Raw genomic sequence first — 21654 nt, forward strand, 5'->3', positions numbered from 1 at the left:
GTAAATGGTGAAAATAATTAAATTTAACTTATAAAACTTGAGATATAATTTATTTAGAATTAAATTCTTCCTTTATGCTTCAAATAGGCAGTAAATGAATAATTATCCATTTATCCTATTGATGCCAATCAGTTTAATATTCTGAATCTTATCTACTTGTATCACATATCAGAAATTAAAGTGATAGAAATAGTTACTATATTTTTGATCTTTTATTAATAATAGCGACTTTATATATATTTCTGACAGAAATTTGATTGCGAGAAAATACATCACATAGCGGTAAGCGAAGGAACTATCGAATCAAATGCAGATTGTTGCCAATTTGCCATCAGATCACGCATGCAAACCCTGTTCCACTTCTGCTGTCAATCTGCAGTCAAATTGCGCGCACGCAGATTCTGCTTGATTTTTGCCGACAATCTGATATCAAGTCATGTTAGCAGATTCTGCTTGGTTTCTGCCACCAATCTGCGTCAGATTCTGTGAGCAGACTCTGTTCGATTTTTGACATCAATTTGTCAACTTAATTGGTAATAACAGCTTCAGTACCAAATTTGTAGCCGTTTTGCTAACATTAGTTGATAGCAGACACTTGGCATGATATGCTTTCTACAGACTTTGCTATCTGGGAAGATAAGAATATTCTATTATATATGTTATAACGTAACATAATTCTAATTAATAAAATTATTATTAGTATGTGGCATATAATAAAAGAATTAAATAATAAAATAGCTTGCCAGTATTAGCAGAAACATTCTGCATGTGTATCACATTTCCAATAAATTTGACAAGTCATTTTATTTGTTATTTAACTCTTCTTATGCTGCGACAATAATAATTCTATCAATTAAAATTATAATGAGTTATAATATATTAATATATATATATATATATATAGAATATCTTTATTTTTATCATACTTAAGTCTTTATATCTAATTTCTATTTCTAATTCCTCATTTTTCTTATTGTGTCTGAATCTTAATCAGTCTGACAATTGCACATGAAATATTTCAGATTTTTGAAAATTGTTTTCATGTTAAAATTTTTATCAGGTGAAAGCATTCTGTATACTTTATATCTTCTTTGTATTTATACAGGATTGTAAAAGAAAAATTAGTCGTAAAGCCAAAACAAAAGCAGCATCGCGATTGCGTGTCATAAAGTTACAGCAGCGTATTAGAAACATCTTCAATCCCTCGCTTTCTTCAAACAGTAGTACTAATAACAGTAATAGTGAATCCGAACACGAAGAATCCGATTCTGATAGGAATAATGTCGAAGAGTTCAACATTGCCGAGACGCAGGAGAGCAGTGACAGTAATATAACTGAAGTTTCAAACGGCATTCATGAAGATAGCAATAATCCAGAGTTGATATAAATCAACTTCTAGAGCAATTTTTACACAGTCTGATTTCTTATATTTAAATTTATTTTTTATTTAGTAAAGTGATACATAGATTTTCATAATTATTAAAATAAAATGCCACTGAATAATATTTTTTCATTTTATTTCAAAAGAGACAAATTTATTAAATAAAATTTATTAAATAATTTTTTTTGCAGCCACTGTTCTGCAGAAATTTGGGAAAACAGTCGATCTAAAAAAATCCGAAGATTATGTGAAACGTTGGTTTAGCACCAGTGCTCAGCGAGTGGTGTAAATGCGCGACATTTTTTATTTTTAAACATTATCAAAAGAATAATTAGTTTTTTTTTACTTTTTCATTTTTAGTTTGTTTTCAGAATACTTGGTGCACAGCAAAGGCTAGCTTTAATACTTTTGTTTTAGTACAAAAATTTTAATGTGCAATTGAATTCTTTCGCATTCGTTTTTATTTATCGTTCTTATGTCAGAACTATACCCACACAGCAATCTATATCTCAGACGTAAATCAGATAGCATTTCGTCAATAAATTTTTGTTGTATTTGAGATATCTTGATATCTGATATATCTTGAATATCTTCAGAATATCTGATATCTTCAGAATATCTGATATCTTAATTATCAAAATATTCTAATAATATTTTTACGAAAATATAATCTTTTCTATCTGATTTGTTGCAAGATCAGATATCATATCTCAGATGAAAAAATCATACATTTTTGCAGTCTGGAAGATATCTTATAGATATCCCAGTCATATCTGAGTAGCATTATTTAAATCAGATATTCTGATATTTAGATATCTCTTAGATCTCTCTATGATATATTTTGCTGTGTGGGTATTTATATGTATGCTTTTTACTATTAGATATAGACAAGTTTCTTTTTTGCATACGAAATTTTGATTTGAGTTTTCTAGTCCGTGCTAAAAATAATCTTTCAAACAGAATATGATTGAAAATATCAACATTTAATGTAAAAAATTGCAATGTACAAGAAAAGTAAGTTTTATATATATAATATATATAATGTTTAAAATGTTTATTGTTAATTTTATATTATAATTATATAATTAGTCAAATAAGTTTAATATATATATTATATACAATAAATTTGTTTCATGTTTTACTGGATAAATGTGTTATATTTTCAATCTTCTTATAATATTGTAGTAAAGAAATAAACTTGTATATTATTTATAGGGTTGGAGCACAGACTGATGCTATATTGTATATAACGCATAAGAGAGAATCAACTATCAATCAGAAGCTTTCATTTTCATCCTGAGGATAGAAATGAAGAATTCTGATTCATTGATTCTCTTATGCATTATACGTTATGCAAAAGTCTGTCCTCCGGCTCTTAGACCGCTTTGATTCCTATATTAGTACAATAGGATTTCTTTTTGATGTTTTCTTGACGTCAACAAACCGTCAAATTTTCAGACCAAAAAGCATCATATTGACTTTTTCTATCATGATGTAATTATGACGTCAAAATGACGTCATTTTGACTATGATGTGTTCCTTGGGTAGATTCTAATACCGTTTTTGAGCGGATTATCCACTCGAATATCCACGTGGATTCAACGATATTAATCTGCGTGGTAATAACGTGGATTTCACGTAGTTTTTGTCGGGAAAGCATTTGTCATATCCCTCCAAACAAGGCGAATGACAAGATATTTCTTGTTCAGTACAAATAGTTTCGCACACACCACAAGTGTACGAGGGCAACAGAATTTCCTAAAATATAAGAAACACAATTATTAACACAATATAACAAAATTAATCTATCTAACATAAATAAATAAGAAACAAAGAGCAGTCTAACCTATAAGTATGTTTACTGTATGTATATAATATATACTAACTTCGTTTATATTTTCGGGTGCTGTCAATTCATTAAATCCTTCAGCCATAATTTCTTCTTTTATACACTTTTAATTAAAATAATTTAAATTTCAGCGTTGCTTCAATTCGCTAAAAGTTGGACTGTGTCGAACTTTGAGCGTTTATTCGCTGGATTCACCATTCTGGCGAAAATTGATGGAGTGGGGGTAAAACGCCAGCTTTTACTCGCTGCGTGAAATTGTGCCTTGAAACGCATAAATCGCATAAACGCATCAACGCATCAACTGCCTCAAGTCGAGAGTAGAGGCAGTCAATGCGCTGGAAGGAGTGCTAAGAATTTAGTACGATTAGTACAATCTAGAGAATTCTCAGCGCTACTAAAGCGCTACCAATGCGCGCATTGGTTAAATCGGAACGATTTTCTATGCAGTCTACGCGCTTCATGCGTAATTCGGAACGCACCCTAGAACAAAATAAATTTTTTTTTACAGAATGTAAAAGCATATATATAGTACTCATATATTGCTAACTCAATAGAAGTGAGCAAAAACATAACGGTGTAGACGATACCTTCTCTCTCGCACAGTTAGTCTCTCAGTTAGCCAAGTCTGCTCGAACAGATTTCGCCAAGTGCTTGCTAAAAATTGTTGTCAGCAAAAAGGCTACAATTTTGCTACAAGAGTTGTTATTACCTGATTAAGCTGGCAGATTGGCGGCTAAAACCGAACAAAGCTTGCTGACAAAATCCGACAACAAATTGGCGGCAAAAAGCAAGCGAAGCTTGCTGCATTACTTGACGTCAAATTGGCAGCAAAAACCGAGCAAGATCTGCGCGCATAATTTGACGGCAGATTGGTGGCAGAAACCGAGCAAAACCTGCATAATCGGTATTTAGATGCCTTGATTCAATAATTCCTTCGCTTTCCGCTACGCGATGCACGCTTTCTCGCAATCAAATTTCTGTTAGAAGTAGATATAAAGCCTGCTAGTGGCTATTAATAAAAGATCAAAAGTATATTTCTATTGGTTTAATTTTTGATATCTCATACAAGCCTAATATGAGAATACTAAACTGATTAGAATCAACAGGATAAATGGAAAATTATCCTATTTGAAGCATAAAGCAAGAATTTAATTATCATATAAATTATGTCTCAATTTTATAAATTAAATTTAATTATTTTCACAATTTACTTTATTATTAATTTAATTAAGTTGAAAGAGAATTTGCTACGTGAGATATAACTACGATATAACATTACATTTCATAGTTATTTATGAAAAGAAAATTATAATTTACTAATAAAACTTATTCTGTAATATTAAATTTTATTGCACTTTGGTCAAAAGCAGATCATGCTCGGTTTCTACCGTCAATATGCTGTCAGATTGCGCGCGCGCAGATCTTGCTCGGTTTTTGCCGACAATTTGACGTCAACATGTCAGCAAGCTTTGCTCGGCTTTTGTCACCAATTTGCTGTCAGGTTATGTCAGCAAGGTTTGCTAGCAAAACACGAGCTTAACGCGGACACAGGTGGCTATGGATTTGGTGTGGAATTTTGATTAAATTTGCTGCCAATTTGCACGCAATTTGTTAACATTTTGCTTACTGGGATATCATTTTTTATGATCAGAGATGGACATCATATCTAAGCATATACAAAAACGTATGCTCTGATAAAATCATATGTGATATTATATATAATCATATAAGACTGTATATAATTTTACTTTTTTTTATATAAATAGACATGGACTTTTTTTTCCCGGGAAGTCAAGTGAAATTTAGAAGCTGTTATTTATAAGATAAACGATCCCCAGAAAGAAATAAAATTCGTCAGTTTTCTTAAAGATAAGAATATTTAATCAAATTGCGATTATTATTTCGTTTTTCATTCGTCCATTTCCAGTTTATTTGTTACTTTATGTAATTTCGCGTTTGAATATTTTATTCTTAAGCGTTACGTTATAACCCTCCTGGACGGTAATAATTAAATATTGTGTAGAAACTGCAATAATATTGCATTTGTCTCGTTACGCGTTGCGCCGTCCCTGTTTGCCCGTTATATCGGACTCGTGAGTAGCCAACTATTTTCTATTATAACTCAAAAATTAAGCTTTGAACAAAATTTTTCAAGAGGAAAAATAGTCTTAGAATTCGTTCAAGAATATCATATTTCAAAGACATCAGGTTGTTTTGAATCACCCTGTATATATTTGACGCATTCGCAAAAGTGCTAAAACAGATTAACTGTGCGAGAGAGAAGGTATCGTCTGCACGTTATGTTTTCGCTCACTCCTCCTACTGGGTTAGCAATATAGGAGTACTATATGGTTGTTTTCCAGCAAGGGACACAGGCGACACAAAGTCACACAGTGTTCGACACAATGCTTTCCTACAACGACATAACTCGACACAAGTATATACAGCTAAAAAGGTGAGTCGAGAGATTTGTGTTCAATTCATGGCTGCCAATTATTTGACGAACATAGGAAAATTTCTTATAAAATTAATATTAAGCACAAAATGTATTTGTATAAATTACACTTACTATGCCGTCAATACACAATTTTTAATTTCTATATAATTTTTAGAAACTGATAGGTTAGGTTAGGTTATTTATAAAGAGATGTAAGAATAAAATTTTACAAGAAAAATCACTATTATTAAAGCGCGAATTATCGGCTGTACTGAGAATTAAATAATGTTCCAACAAGCAGCTTTACACTAGATTCGTATTAAGTTAGCCGGAAATTTTTCAGCCAACCAAAAATCTCCTTATGGAATCGTTTGTATTTCGTATGAAGATGTTTGAAGTGTGATTAAAAACGTTTGTGAGTAATTAGAATAATTATAAAAAATTAATCATTTTTACAGTATGTACCCAGATAGCAAAGTCTGTAGAAAACATATCATACCAAGTGTCTGCTATCAATTAATGTTAGCAAAAAGGCTACAAATTTGGTACTGAAGCTGTTATTACCAATTAAGTTGACAAATTGATGTCAAAAATCGAGCAGAGCCTGCTCACAGAATCTGATGCAGATTAGTGGCAGAAACCAAGCAGAATCTGCTAACATGACTTGATATCAGATTGTCGACAAAAATCAAGCTGAATCTGCGTACGCGCAATTTGACTGCAGATTGACAGCAGAAGTGGAACAGGGTTTGCATGCGTGATCTGATGGCAAATTGGCAACAAACTGCATTTGATTTGATAGTTCCTCCGCTTACCGCTATGTAATGTATTTTCTCGCAATCAAATTTCTGTCAGAAATATATATAAAGTCGCGATTATTAATAAAAGATAAAAAATATAGTAACTATTTCTATCACTTTAATTTCTGATATGTGATACAAGCAAATAAGATTCAGAATATTAAACTGGTTGGAATCAATAGGATAAATGGAAAATTATTCATTTACTGCTTATTTGAAGCATAAAGGAAGAATTTAATTCTAAATAAATTATATCTCAAGTTTCATAAGTTAAATTTAATTATTTTCACCATTTACTTTATTATTAATTTAATTAAATTGAGTCCTTTACTATGTGAGATATAACTACGATATAACATATTACATATTATATGTTGTATTAAAAGAAAATTTTAATTAACCGATAAGTCACCGATAATAGTTTTATTTAGCATCTGTAATAATTAATTTTATTGTATTTATATTACTTATTTATATGAATGATCAGAAGCTGCAGATTCTGCTCGGGATCTGCTGCCAATCTGCCGTCAGATTACGCGCGCGCAGATCGTGCTCGGTTTCTGCCGACAATTTGACGTCAAGTGATATTAGCAGATCCTGCTCGGTTTTTGCTGACAATCTGCTGTCAGATTCTGTGAGCAGGTTTTGCTAGCAAATCGTGAGCCTATTGCAGACATAACGGATGCCAATCTGCTAGCAACTTTTGTGGAAATCTGTCGCCAATCTGCTGGCAAATTGCGCGCATTTTGCTTACTGGGTAGTTAGCCAACATAACTAAATATTAAAAATTCTCCTTATGAATCGTTTGTATTTCGTATGAAGAGTTTTGAAGTATAATTAAAAAGGTTTGTGAGTCATTCGTTTAATTTTAATTAAATTTTTTTATATTGTGAAGTTAGCCGGAAGCTATATAAAATGGACGCCGTCCTGTGATTGGTCGATTTGCTTATGGTAAATACTAAAATTTTCTCATGTGTACTGACTTTAAGTGTAAGCAAAACGAGCAAATTTATCTCTTTTGTAACTTTTAATCCATGACTAATTTATTATTAATTCAGCATAATCGCATAATATATCATGGATCGTGGATAAGCGTAGATAATTGAAATATGTTTTTCTACCAATAAATAAGTAAATCTTTTATAATTGTTTTATAATGTAGTCATCATTCAGAAAATGATCACAATTTGTGATTATGGTTCATATTCTGAATCCTCTTTTATTGATAAAAGTGCCTTTAAAAGTGGCTTATAAGCCTTCTGATTGGCTGTAAGCCACTTTTAGAGGCACTTTTATCAATAAAAGAGGATTCAGAATATGGACCTATGTATTTAATTGTTATTTTATATTCGCTTTCAAATAATAAACTATATAATAATAAAATTTATATAAAAAGATGGTAATATATGTAATCCAATTAATTATAATTGACAAAATAATTTCTTGTGAAAAAATAAAAGTAAAAAATATAGATGAATTTTTTTTATAGCTTGTATGAAAAATCAGTTTTATGCTAAGTATATTATAATTTTCTGGACTGTAGTAATATTTAATATATAATTTTTGCTATATAAATATATATTTCTTCTTAATTGACAATAATTAACAAAGTAATCAATAATAATCAATAATAATTAACAAAAAAAATGATAACATAAAAGAATATGCTAAAAATGTGCGCTTATATATATTTGAAAATACAAAAGAAGATTTACTTCCGATAAGGCATGGGCAATTTTCAAGTTTTCAGATGCAAAAATAATAAAATCTACAGAGATATCTATTTTTGCTCTTACAACATCAGCAATGGATTCATATTGATATATGCCATTTCCTCTCTCTCGCATTTTGATGTAAGCTTTCCGATATTCTGTGACATAACTCAGCCGATCTTACTATCTGTAGAAATAGATTTTATATCAGAAATATATATTTATATAGCAAAAATTACATATTAAATCTTACTACAGTCCAGAAAATTATAATATACTTAGCATAAAACTGATTTTTTATACAAGCTATAAAAAAAATTCTTCTATATTTTTTACTTTTATTTTTTCACAAGAAATTATTTTGTCAATTATAATTAATTGGATTATATATATTACCATCTTTTTATATAAATTTTATTATTATATAGTTTATTATTTGAAAGCGAATATAAAATAACAATTAAATACATAATCACAAATTGTGATCATTTTCTGAATGATGACTACATTATAAAACAATTATAAAAGATTTACTTATTTATTGGTAGAAAAACATATTTCAATTATCTACGCTTATCCACGATCCATGGTATATTATGCGATTATGCGGAATTAATAATAAATTAGTCATGGATTAAAAGTTACAAAAGAGATAAATTTGCTCGTTTTGCTTACACTTAAAGTCAGTACACATGAGAAAATTTTAGTATTTACCATAAGCAAATCGACCAATCACAGGACGGCGTCCATTTTATATAGCTTCCGGCTAACTTCACAATATAAAAAAAATTAATTAAAATTAAACGAATGACTCACAAACCTTTTTAATTATACTTCAAAACTCTTCATACGAAATACAAACGATTCATAAGGAGAATTTTTAATATTTAGTTATGTTGGCTAACTACATACTGTAAAAATGATTAATTTTTTATAATTATTCTAATTACTCACAAACGTTTTTAATCACACTTCAAACATCTTCATACGAAATACAAACGATTCCATAAGGAGATTTTTGGTTGGCTGAAAAATTTCCGGCTAACTTAATACGAATTTACACTAGAGGTCTAAATATCAGAGAGACGCCAAACTACCCCCACCATGCCGCCGCGCCGCCATCTTAGATCCTACACGCACGTGATGTTATAGTGGTAGTGACGGTGTTTCAGTATTAGTCCATGTAAATCGCAGGTTAGTTTACCTTAGTATTCCCTAGGTTTACTCCCACTTTGTCACCGTAGCCGCTATCTTAAGAACGGATAGCTCACCACCAATCAGAAGGAGGCACGAGTTGGCGCCTCTCTGATATTTAGACCTCTACCTGAGAGGGGCCATGCCGTCATTTTTCGTGTGACGGTTTCACTAAGCTGCGCAGTGGCGCCCCATAGATCCATTTTAGAGCCGACGGAACTACATAGCCAGATCCACTTTTCGATGCCACGGTAAAACCATCGATTGGTGCGTGTCCGGACCAATCGATGGTCCTAGATCCATAATTGTGGATCAAAAGTATGAGAACATATTATGGGTTTATTAATTGTTTTATTACATATTATTAATTGCGCGTAATCTCTTTTGTTTTAATACATATTATGAATTCGAATAATTGATCATATAAGAAAAAACTATTTCACACTAAAAATATTTATTTATCATAAAATTTTGCGAGACATCTTTATACATATATGTGTGTCGTCACGCACGTATAAAGACGTCTCGCAAAATTTTATGATAAACATTTTCAATGTGAAATAATTTTTTTTCTCATATGATCAATTATTCGAATTCATAATATGTATTAAAACAAAAGAGATTACGCACAGTTAATAGTATGTAATATATATATATGTGTGTATGTGTGTGTGTGTGTATGGTATGTACGTATGTATGCACGTATGTATGTATAAAAGCGATGCGAGTGTTACATGAGGAAGCGAGAAGGACGAGTGAAATAACAATAAGAGCAAACGAGATAGAGATAGCACGAGCAACGAGGACTCGAGCCTCGAGCTCAAGAATCGGATTTTTCTTGCGCGCTATTATTTTGCTCTCGCTCGCTCCTATTACTGTCTCGCTCGCTCCTATTACTGTCTTGCTCGCTCCTATTATTGTCTCGCTCGTTCTTGTTACTGTTTCGCTCGCTCTCGATTCTTGGGTCCGCTTATCTTTCCGAGCTATCTATCACGATTGTCAAGTGTGACAGAGAAAGTAAGACCATGAGTAGAGAGCGAGGGAGATGACCTATCATCAAAGAGTTCCGAAGTACTCTTACAATCGGTTTCTTTGCATCCTCTATCCATTTGCAATTCACGAAAATGTAAACATCTTATAAAATAAAAATTGAAACTTTTAGTTTTAATTTCATCGGTTTGCAAGTAATTTTAATGAATTAAAGAGATTTTTGCGATTAAAATGGTATCAAACATGACGTGAATCGGATAATTTTTAATTAGTCTGATAATAAAAATTTTATAATTATATATTTAACTAAATTTATGCAATTTATATCGTGTTTGATATTATTTTAATCGCAAAATTCTCATTATTCTATTAAAATTACTTTCAAATGAATAAAAAATGCATTTCATTTTTTGACATATATTCGTGAATATTATAAATGACGTCTCATGTAAGAAACTTCGGAATCTGCGACATCGGTAATATTTTCGTTATTTATAATAATATACGACTTTAAATTACCATAAAATAAAAACTAAAGCTTTTATATTTTATTTGATCTTTTTGATTAAAAGGGGTCAATGAAATTTTTGCGTTTAAAATGACATCGAACACAATATTATTCGGACAACTTTTATTTATTGTTATATAAGTAAAAGTTGTTATATAAGTAAAAGAATGTATCTAATTGAATTTTATTCTAATAAAATATTAGGTTTAATGTGATTTTAGTCGTAAAAATCATATTAATTCTACAGTTATGTTCAGTAAGATAAATTAAGTAATGTAAAAATTTTAGTTTCTAATACATTTTTAATGTTATCAATTGTAGTGTTCACATGACGTTTCCTGGTCTAAATATGGTCAATATAATTAATATTAAATGGTCTATATATTGTGCAGTGAAACAAATTATTTTAATTTATTATATATATTAAAATAATTTATATATTTCTTTCACATATTTATTACACTTTCACGTTATTAATATATTTTAAATAAGAAAATAAGATGCAAAACATTTTGCATTTAAATATGTGAAAGAAATATAAATAACTTACGTCCGCTTCGGACGACGAGACACACTAGAGTGAGTGCCTCTATGACCTAGTTTACACCCAGCCGTCCAATCCCGATTCACTCCGAAGTGAACTGGATTTAGGGACCGTTTACATTTAGATTATCTTAGGCCGGTATTCATAGTCCGTTCTTATATTTAAGATCGTCTTAAGAACCCATTCAACCAATCAAATAGCTGCAATGCGGTCATTGATTGGTTGAATGGGTTCTTAAGACGATCTTAAATATAAGAACGGACTATGAATACCGGCCTTACTCCTAGTAAGAACTAGAGACCTATAATCAGAGATGCGTCAATGGCGAACAGTTTTTGATTGGTCAGGGCCTGAGCAGAATGGCTGCCTTATAATTTTAAGACTATGTTTTATGCCTTAAGTCTTTGTCTTAGGTAACGCACAATACTGTGTGTTATGTCTCGAGTCTTATGTATACGCGAACGTTTATTTCTTAGGGCCTGAGCAGAATGGCTGCCTTATAATTTTAAGACTATGTTTTATGCCTTAAGTCTTTGTCTTAGGTAACGCACAATACTGTGTGTTATGTCTCGAGTCTTATGTATACGCGAACGTTTATTTCTTACAAACGTTCGCGTATATATAAGACTCGAGACATAACACACAGTATTGTGCGTTACCTAAGACAAAGACCTAAGGCATAAAACATAGTCTTAAAATTATAAGGCAGCCATTCTGCTCAGGCCCTTCCAAACGTTCGCGTATACATAAGACTCGAGACATAACACACAGTATTGTGCGTTACCTAAGACAAAGACCTAAGGCATAAAACATAGTCTTAAAATTATGAGGCAGCCATTCTGCTCAGGCCCTAAAGGTACAATTTCATGCAGACGCTCGACGCCCATTTTTAGCGTCAAATCTGGTCACGTGATAGATTTTTAAATTCCCGCGTCGAGAGATAAAAGCTAAACTGTGTTTAGCTTTGACGCTCGACGCTCATTTCAGTCAATCCAGTGGTTACCCTACTGAAAAAAATCACATCACGAAATCACGTCACAAAATTAGATAATTAAATCACGTAATTAATGACATAAATAAATAACGTAACAAAATGTTTCAAATCGGTACCTGATTTTAAAAAATCATGTAATTTGAAAAATCACATGATTTTATAAAATCATGTGATTTTAAAAAATTACGTGATGTAGGGAAATCATATTTTTGAAATTTTATGATCTGATCTAAAAAATTATATTGTATCAAAATTTAAAGATTCTTGATATCTTCAAAAAAAGGTAAGGTCTCGATATTTTTAAATTAAAATATAGATTTAATGGAATCTATTATATATATATATATATATATATATATATATATATATATATATATATATATATTATTTATGTAAGTTCTAAAACGTTTTGTTTTAATTTATAATCTTTTTATTATTGTTACATCTAACAATAATTATAGTAATCAAATTTTAAAGAGTTGAATGATAGAAATAGAGAAAAGAAAAAATATATAATTTCAATTATATAAAATATTTATTATTCAGCGCTGAAAAGCATCGAAACGAATGTAGCCTATATATAATTCTTATTTGCAATCATATACAATATATTTACATTATGTAGAAGTATATTTACATTTTGTATGAGTAAGAAATATTTACATTATATACAAGTAAGAAATGATTAATAAAAATATAAATTTGGTACTGCGCATATATACCTCATATTATCTATATTCATAAAAACGCAAACTCTTTCAATGCTGTTGATGTCTTTTGCTACTAAATTATCAGAAATATTAACAATTTTTTTCAGTGGTAAAGAATTATTAAAAACATTTTCCGTACTTACTATATGACAAATAGTGTATTCTTTCCTTGTTGGTGTATCGATAATAAAGTCTACAATGTGAATAAAAATCCCTTCTGTTGTTAAAGCATATGAATTATCTGATCGAATGATATTTCTTTTTGATGATGTGTACAAACACCGTTCTTTTACAATTTTCTGATAAGTTCGACTTTCATCAGATAATTCAAGTTTTTCTATCCACATTGAACTAGTTTTGTAGTGTGGTCCGAAATATCTTGCATGCGAAACTTTACATGTTTGTTTTGCGCTTTTTTTGTCTAGGTAAGAAATAAAATTATTTACATTTGAAAACGCTTTCAAAGCAACGTGTTTCTTTAAAATCAATTCGCTTTGACTCATTGCTATCGATCTACAAATTTGATGTACAACGCCCTTAGCACCGTGGACTTTTCGAATTATTTGACCATTCCCATTTTCAAAACAATAGCCAGAATGAGCCCAAAGTGGGCCCCAATTTGCTACACTTTGTGCCAAATGCAATAGTTGATGGACATTGTATGTCATAGCAACTTTTAAATAATAGTATTCAGTGTAATAAACAAATTTTGTTAATAAAGTATGAGCATAATTGACTTCGTCACGTGTAATGCTTTTCTTTAATAAAATATGGAATGCTTCTACTAGAAATGACCAATGGTTTGCCCATATTTCTAAATGTGGAAAACATAATAGAATCGGTAAACTGTAATACAAAATCCAATTCTCCCACTCTCTTGCCTTCCAATATTTTCTATCTCGTATGGAGCGAGATAAACGAGCAACTTGATTAGGAGCTTTTATTGTTAATAACAAGTTATCAATTTTATTAACATCATTATTGGATAAAGAATATGGCAAGTTCGATTCCATCCAATATCCTAAAAATTGTTCTCCTATTCCCAAACAAAGACAGTGCATACTGTCTGGTACAAAACCAGATATAATATTGAAACCTTGTAAATTAATTAAATATGAAGGTCTTTTTACACCATAAACGGGATTTCGAGATGTAAGACTTTGTCGCATGTGCTCGATTGTTTCAATTTCAGTTCTTTTAGATGGTATTTCATTCAACAAAATATATTTTATACTTCCACCTTTCTTGTGGGCAATATAATACCCTGGGTGTAAACACCAATTACACCCAAAGTGGCCATTATATTGAACCATACCCTGCATCGGTGCACGGGCCACAGAGTCTACGCAGCAACATACAGTGAATATTTTAATAGTGCGTACTTCATTTGCAATAGTACATCGTATACCATCATTTGACAATTTGTTCATGTGAACAATGTACGGCTTTAAAAAAATATTCATATTTGGTTTATCTTTACCGAACCATATACCGCACACTATAGGTCTACAAGTTCTTACATCCAAGGACAATTCATTTATAATTACTTGAATCGGCCAAATCGAAAACCTAGAACTTTCGAAAATCGGCGATCCATCACTGTTCATCGTAAGTGTAGCAAAATTAAATTTATCATTTGCTGACAATGAATCAACAAGTTCTTTGTATAATACTCCGTCTATTATATCATCGAATTTTTCATGATTTCGTACTCTTTCGCGAATTATATAATCATAGTATTTTTGATTGTCTTGAATTAAATTTGTAATTTCATTATTTATATTTATAATAGCAAAAAAGTCAGTATATGTTGTATCTTTCAATGCAATTACAGTATTGCATGCTTGACATTCAACGCGACGATCTTTGCGATCAAACTTTGCTATATATTTTTTGCAATTTGGACAAACTGCATGATATTCTATGACTATTTCCGGATTGAACATTTGGTCAACAAGATAGCGTGTACTAGGCAACAAAGAAAAACTAAAGAAACAGTTCAACATTTTAAAAAGATCGGCTAACGCACTTTGTGATAAACAATACGTGAGTCCATACTTCAAAACTGCAAGTAAAATTTCAGCTTTACTTACAACTACTACAGCATTCATAGTCTCATTATTCTCTTCTTTTTGCATCATTTTTATTAATTTATTAAAACCAATATTATTTTCATTATTGACTTCTTCAAAGTTGACTTCTTCATCATTGTCATCGTCATCACTATCATCTTCATCACTAAATTGAAATAATTCTTCATGTGCATCATAGGCCCATGAATCCTGTAAATATAAATTACGTTTATTATTATGAAGTTTTAAGAATTGATTATAAAAATACTTATGATTTTTAAAGATGGAAAAATAAAATTAATTTCAACATTTATATGTATAATATATAGAAGAAGAGATAGGTAAAATAAATGTAATAACAATGAAAGAAAATGAATTGATTTTTTGAAGCTAAAAAGTTATTTGATGTTAATGGCCGCATTCAGCAGACTCAACCGCTAAGTAGCAATCGAACATGATTGGTTTCTACTTTCAGGTCCGACCAATCAGCGTCGAATTACATCGGAAAATCTAGTAATGGTGCCCAACTGTTGAGTCTGCTGAATGCGGCCATTGTCATATACAAATTACATATATATTGTAAATCATATGAAGTTAAAAAATATATTCTTACATGAAAATTTTCATGCTCAGAATCTGATAAGCTGTATATTTGATTCCTATTTATTGAAGTTTGGGATACATCTACTGCCTGCAAAAAACAAATTTTATATTTTAAAAAGTATACCATGTTCTTAGTGTATACAAAGTTTTTAATGTACTGCCCTATACTGGCGAATAGAAAAATTATAATTTAAAAATAACCAATAAAATATTTAGAAAAACTTTAGAATAAAAACTTTGTTTAATATTATTCATAAGCGAATTAAATTGAAAAACATAATAGCTACTTTTTGTATTTTGTTAATTACCAATACATTTCATAAAAATAGTAAATTTTAATAATAATAAGTTTTATAAATTACCCACAACACTCTCACACTGCCATGAGTGTTCAATAAAACTTTCATAACAAAAATTTTTAATTTTACATATCAAATATTTAAAAAGATTCCAAATAAAAAAGTAATTTTTCAGTATAAAGAGTTATATACTAACCTGTTCTAATATTGATGATTGTTCATCATTTCGCTTAATAAATGGATCTTCATATATTGATGAAGATTCATGACAATTATTTTGTATATGATCCATATACTGATCTTGTATTAAATGCAATGAGTCAGAACTAAGTTGCTTATTGTTTTCAATGTCTGCTAGCAATGCTTCATTGAAGGGTGATGAACGAATACTATTATGTTGACTCAGGCTATCAGAATCTGTGTTGTCGCTATCATTAGATGATTGACGATTACAGTAATCCTAAATGAAAGTAATAAATATATATATATATATATATATATATATATATATATTTATGTGTATATCATACTTGCAACACAAATTCATAATTTATATATATTTATATATATTTATATATATTTATATATATTTATATATATTTATATATATTTTTACCAATGTAACTTTCTAATGCTTACCCGCCATTGAGCATCTTCGACATTATTATCACTGCTTTGATCACTTGATTCACATCTTATACGATTTTTTCTGTATTGACTCGTTCTTGGGACTTCTTGAAATTTATTTTCAAGATAATTGTGATATCTCCCCATTATTTCATAATAAGAGAAGCACAAACAAAATACACAGTCACAAACGTGGATTACGACTTTGTCATTAAAAATTACGGAACACAACGTTTTCTCAATATAATTCAATATAATAAACTCTATTTATATATTTCTCAATATAATAAACACGCAAAGTTACGTATTAACCTATGGTATTAACAGTCTACACCATCTTATTGAGATGCGCGCGTCGCGGCTACTTCGTCGTGGATTGGTTGTGAGTGAGTAGTGTAATGTGTTGCGCCGATGATGTAGAGAGTGATTGGCTGCCACGACATCACGTGGGTGGCATGAGCTAGCCGGCAAGTGGGTTTTGGCGGGCTCATCGCCAAACAAAGGCAGATATGCGAGGAATATGGTAGAATATGGAAGATTGTCCGCAGCGATTGTTTGCAGTGATTGTGTTTTGTGGAAAGAGTATTCGCTAATTAGTGACGTGATTAGAAATCTTTGAACTGATACTTGCGTGTTTAATATTGAGGAGTACTGGGTGTGTAATATTGAGGATACTGAGTGTAATATTGAGGAATACACATTCGTCATTTTCGACAACACGTGTTCGACTTAGCAATACTTCCAAGCACATCAAGTAAATAATATTTTGTATAAAATTTGTTTGTATATTTTTGCGTTTTCAATCTACTTGAATACTAGAAAGAGAATTTAATTTGACTTAGTGGGATATTCAAAAAATGATTATAGAGTAAGCTAAAGGCTACAGTATAATTCTCTTTTTATGTTGTATTTTTTTAATTTCTTACAATTAGTAAAATCATTAAAATGATGTTCTCAAAATAATTAACATTTATCTCTATTCAAGGTAGTTTACATTATTTTTTATATACATTGCAGAAAGCATTTGAGTTTATGGACGTTTTTCAGCAAGTGACACAGGACACAGTGTAACACAGTGAATCATTTCATCCTTATTTACATTCGGCAACCAACAAGGACGAAGTGATACACTGTGTCGCTTGCTGAAAAACGCCCTATATTTTGATTCATGATTCATAAGCAAATTTCAATATTATTAAAATAATTTAGAATAAATATGATGTAATACTACATAATTTGAATCATTTTTATTGCAGTTAAGAAATGTTTCCTAAGTTTTGAAAACATAATAAAAAGAACTTTTTACAGATGATCATGGATTCACAAATTAAGTTTGCTAGTGTACGTTATTTTGATGACGAAAGCAAGAGAATCCACATTGTCCCTATTGAAAAAATAAAGAATTTTGCAATTCTGGAAAAGTACGAGAATCCATATTTTGTAAAAAGGCTGAATCCTATAACCATGGAAGAAAGTATGATCGCAGTTCAAATTATGGAAATAGGAAGTGTGTACAAAATTCATACAATTCTCATAGTAAATTTTAATTTTGTTTAAATTATAAAGTTTATTTTTTTTCCCTTAAAACGTTATACGGTTCTCTTCTTTCTTATTTTTAAAAATTGTTTTTTTTAATCTTTTTTATATAATGTTTATTATTATACTCCTATTATATTCTAGTTTTTAGTATGCTATTATCTACTAGTTAAAAATGTTCAGATTCTATCGTTTATTTTTTGTATTTTTTTTTATTTTCTTTTATCATAATAATTTTATTATCCATTCTAATCTTTTATTAAATATATCTAGTAAATGTTTTTCGTTTTTAATAAATGATGTAATTTTATTAAGTTTTTACTACTATTATTCTTTGTAGATAATGAAGAAAATTTGAAACATAACAAACAACGCTATGTTTTTAAAAAAATGCGTTACAGTGATGCCGTACAAAAAATATTAGAAGAATTAGAAGATCTAGAGTCTGATAAAATTCAAAAAGAAACGGTAATAATATTTCATCATGTTATTTTTCAATTGTAAAACTATTAATGCGAAAATAAATTTTATGATACTTGTTATTTTTAAATTATTAAAAATCATGAATTTTCAAGGAGTTCAACAATAATGAGAGGACATCGGAAGAAGACGATGAAAATATTAATGAGAAATTCAAATCTTCAAATAACGACGTTAAAATATCTGATAGAAACCATGAAAAATTTCCTAAAATTCCAAAATCTATTGTAGATAAGAAAATAGACGAAGATATAATCAATGAGAAATTGGAAATTTTAAATCGTGATAATATAGTATTTGAAAAAAACCGTGAAAAACTGCTTGAAAATCCAATTGTTCCAGAAAAGGAAATTCAATATCTTTAAGAAGAAAATAAAAAACTAGAATTGGAAAATCACAATTTGAAAAATGACATATTCCTTCTAAAAGATGAACTTAATACATTAAAAACAAAAAAACAATTATTTCCTGAAGGCAAAAGACATTAATTTTGAACAAAAATGTTTTTTATTTCTTTTTATTTACTAATTTTTATTAATGTGCTGGCAATGTATTTTTACAGAACTAAAACGTCCAGCATCACCCATAACCAGTACCCCGAAAAAGATAAGAAATGAGACTAATGCTCGTTTACAAGATACTGTTTTTAATGAATGTAGTACTTCTCAACCAATGTATGAACAATTTTCATTGCAAGGTGATTTTTGTACACAAATGTTCGTAGAAAACAATGATCAAACTTATAAAGCAAAACATCAGAAAACAAAAAGTAAGAAAAAAGATAAAAAAAACAAAGCACATTAAAAAAATCTAAGAAAGATAAAGGAAAAAAGAAGAATAAAGGAAGTGACCTGGATTACGATTCCGACCAATATATTGGACTAACAGACAAAGAAAATATGACTACTTGGAACGACGAAGTCAACGGAACAATTGTAAGTTTAATGTAAAAAATATTTAAATTTAAATGTATTAAATTAATGCATTTCTAGTGTGTTCGCAAGAATGAAGCAGTATGGGTTTTTCGTACTCACAACTTAACAATTTTTATTTTGTTGCGCAATTTGTTGTATTTTACTTGTAATTTAATTTTTGTTTTATATTTTTGTTCGTTGAGGTTTTGATAAAAATAAGTTTTGAGAGATTTTTGAGGTTTTGATAAAATTTAAGTAGTTTTGATAAAAATAATTTTTTGGGACTTATTTTTTAGTTTCAAAAACTTAAATTTTTTAAGTATGAGAAATAGAGAGACATGAGAAATATATAAATATTTATAAATTTTAAGTTTTTAAAACTAAAAAATAAGTCCCAAAAATATTATTTTTACCAAAACTACTTAGATATAATTCAAAAATTATTAGAACTATCTTAAATTTATAATTATAATTCAATAACAATAATAATAAAATATTTTCTACAATAACAAAAATTTTAATTACTTTTTTTAGATTAAAATGATGCACTTAAGATATGGTATCTCAATACCGTATACAACATGGAAGGAAATCAAGAAGTTGAGAACACCTTCTTTATTTGTTAGACATTTGAGTCGAGCACTTTGGGGAGTACACAAATTGATGAATAGAGCTCTGCTACTGGAAAGAAGTGACTACAAATAGATTGCCAAATCGATCCCCGAGAAAGCCACTGACACCAGTAAAAAAGGCTGTTTTAAAAAGTAAGTATAAAAGAAAAAATAATCACGTTGTTAGAGAGTTGTCTTAATATATAAAAGTATTTTCGAGAGGATAATGGAAAAATATGATCCAATAGTAAAGTTAGGATTTCACACATTCTCACTTTTAATATATTCTGTTAAAATAAGTCTAATAAAATCTTATTTCATATAGAGTGCTATTCAGCTTTTATTGAGATACATCACAATAAAGAAAAGAAAAAATTGCTAAATAAATGGAGACGCTACCTGAGCATCTACATCAATTTTCTCATTGAGACAAAAATAAAAGGTAAATATTTTTTTAACATCAAAATAAATAATTTTTATTTAAAATTTGTTTAAAAGTACTTTTCTTTTGATGGAGGATATGTTTATAGATTGATATAATCATAACAATAAAAACAACTTAATAAAATTAATCTTTAAAGCATAATAGTTTTTTCTATTAATGATTAATTATATATTGATTAGTTTTTTTCTATTAATAATTAAGTTTTTTTCTTTACTCTATACATTATTAAAAAACTCTTAAATTAAAAAAAATATTTAAAAAAGTAATTTATAACATGTGTTTATATGTAAATTATAAAAGACATTCAATTAAATAAAAATTTTTAGTAATTTTAAATATTTTTAAATATAGTTGATTATAAAAATAATAAATATTCTAGATTTTAACATTTTTTGAGACAAAGGCATATTCATCAAATAAACACAAAAAACCAGAAAATATACTCTAAAAAGTTAGTATTTAAAAATCAAAAATCGCTTAATAAATAATAATGTCAAAAATATTTTGCAGAAGAAGAAGAAAAACAAAGAAAACGTCAATCACCCAATTCATCAGACTCAACTTCTTCACGTGGCTGTGACTCAAGTTCAGCTTCTAGTGAATCATCATCAGATGATGATTAAAATGCGTTACCATAAAATATATTACAGTTAATTTTATATAAATTATATTTGATACATTTTAAAGATTTTGATTTATATAAGAAAAATTATATACTTACATATAGTATAATGTAATTATATACTTATATATAATATAATATAATTATATTAATTACATAGTGCAATATAATTATATACAATATTGATTTTTTAATTTAGAATTACCCATTCTGCTAAAATCCTGGTTTACATTTTACATTCAAATTATTAAAAAAGCAATCAAATAAATTTTATAGTTTCTATATTCTCTTTTTATTCAGATTTTCAGAAAAATTATATGATTTCC

The 21654-nt window shown here is 29.1% G+C and overlaps 1 protein-coding gene, 1 long non-coding RNA gene and 1 pseudogene across 6 annotated transcripts; 1 reads left to right on the forward strand and 2 right to left on the reverse strand.

The window, feature by feature from the left end:
• Positions 1 to 1500: 1500 nt before the first annotated feature.
• On the reverse strand, positions 1501 to 11440 carry LOC145966885 (uncharacterized). Of its 4 annotated transcripts, none has more exons than XR_014437220.1 (3): positions 11422 to 11440; positions 3268 to 3710; positions 1501 to 3139 (listed from the first exon to the last, which is right to left on the reverse strand). It is a non-coding gene; the product is annotated as an uncharacterized LOC145966885 (long non-coding RNA). The 4 variants fall into 4 exon arrangements; XR_014437219.1 differs by lacking the exon at positions 11422 to 11440 and adding an exon at positions 5800 to 5814; XR_014437218.1 differs by lacking the exon at positions 11422 to 11440 and adding an exon at positions 3818 to 4117.
• Positions 4562 to 21510, forward strand: LOC145966887 (uncharacterized; annotated as a pseudogene). The gene is made up of 9 exons (XR_014437222.1): positions 4562 to 4781; positions 5594 to 5685; positions 18029 to 18227; positions 18597 to 18724; positions 18832 to 19210; positions 19299 to 19671; positions 20185 to 20414; positions 20587 to 20703; positions 21217 to 21510. The product of XR_014437222.1 is annotated as an uncharacterized LOC145966887 (transcript).
• LOC145966883 (uncharacterized) lies at positions 12933 to 17537 on the reverse strand. The gene is made up of 4 exons (XM_083091312.1): positions 16733 to 17537; positions 16290 to 16553; positions 15805 to 15882; positions 12933 to 15401 (listed from the first exon to the last, which is right to left on the reverse strand). Exons 1-4 carry the CDS (start codon positions 16865 to 16867, stop codon positions 13095 to 13097), a joined length of 2784 nt encoding a protein of 927 aa, XP_082947438.1. The 5' UTR covers positions 16868 to 17537; the 3' UTR covers positions 12933 to 13094.
• Positions 21511 to 21654: the final 144 nt, after the last annotated feature.

This window comes from Camponotus vicinus, unplaced genomic scaffold (genome assembly GCF_025532165.1).
Source record: "Camponotus vicinus isolate PSW18456_S1 unplaced genomic scaffold, iyCamVici1.0 SCAF_2, whole genome shotgun sequence".
Taxonomy (NCBI): domain Eukaryota; kingdom Metazoa; phylum Arthropoda; class Insecta; order Hymenoptera; family Formicidae; genus Camponotus; species Camponotus vicinus.

Bases quoted from the DNA above. Each gene is read 5' to 3' on its own strand.
- LOC145966883 (XM_083091312.1), bottom strand. From the start codon at position 16,867: ATGGGGAGATATCACAATTATCTTGAAAATAAATTTCAAGAAGTCCCA. The intron at 15,883-16,289 runs GTTAGTATATAA...TGTTTTTTGCAG, and splicing joins AATCATCAATATTAGAACAG to GCAGTAGATGTATCCCAAAC. The intron at 15,402-15,804 runs GTAAGAATATAT...TTATATTTACAG, and splicing joins CTGAGCATGAAAATTTTCAT to GATTCATGGGCCTATGATGC.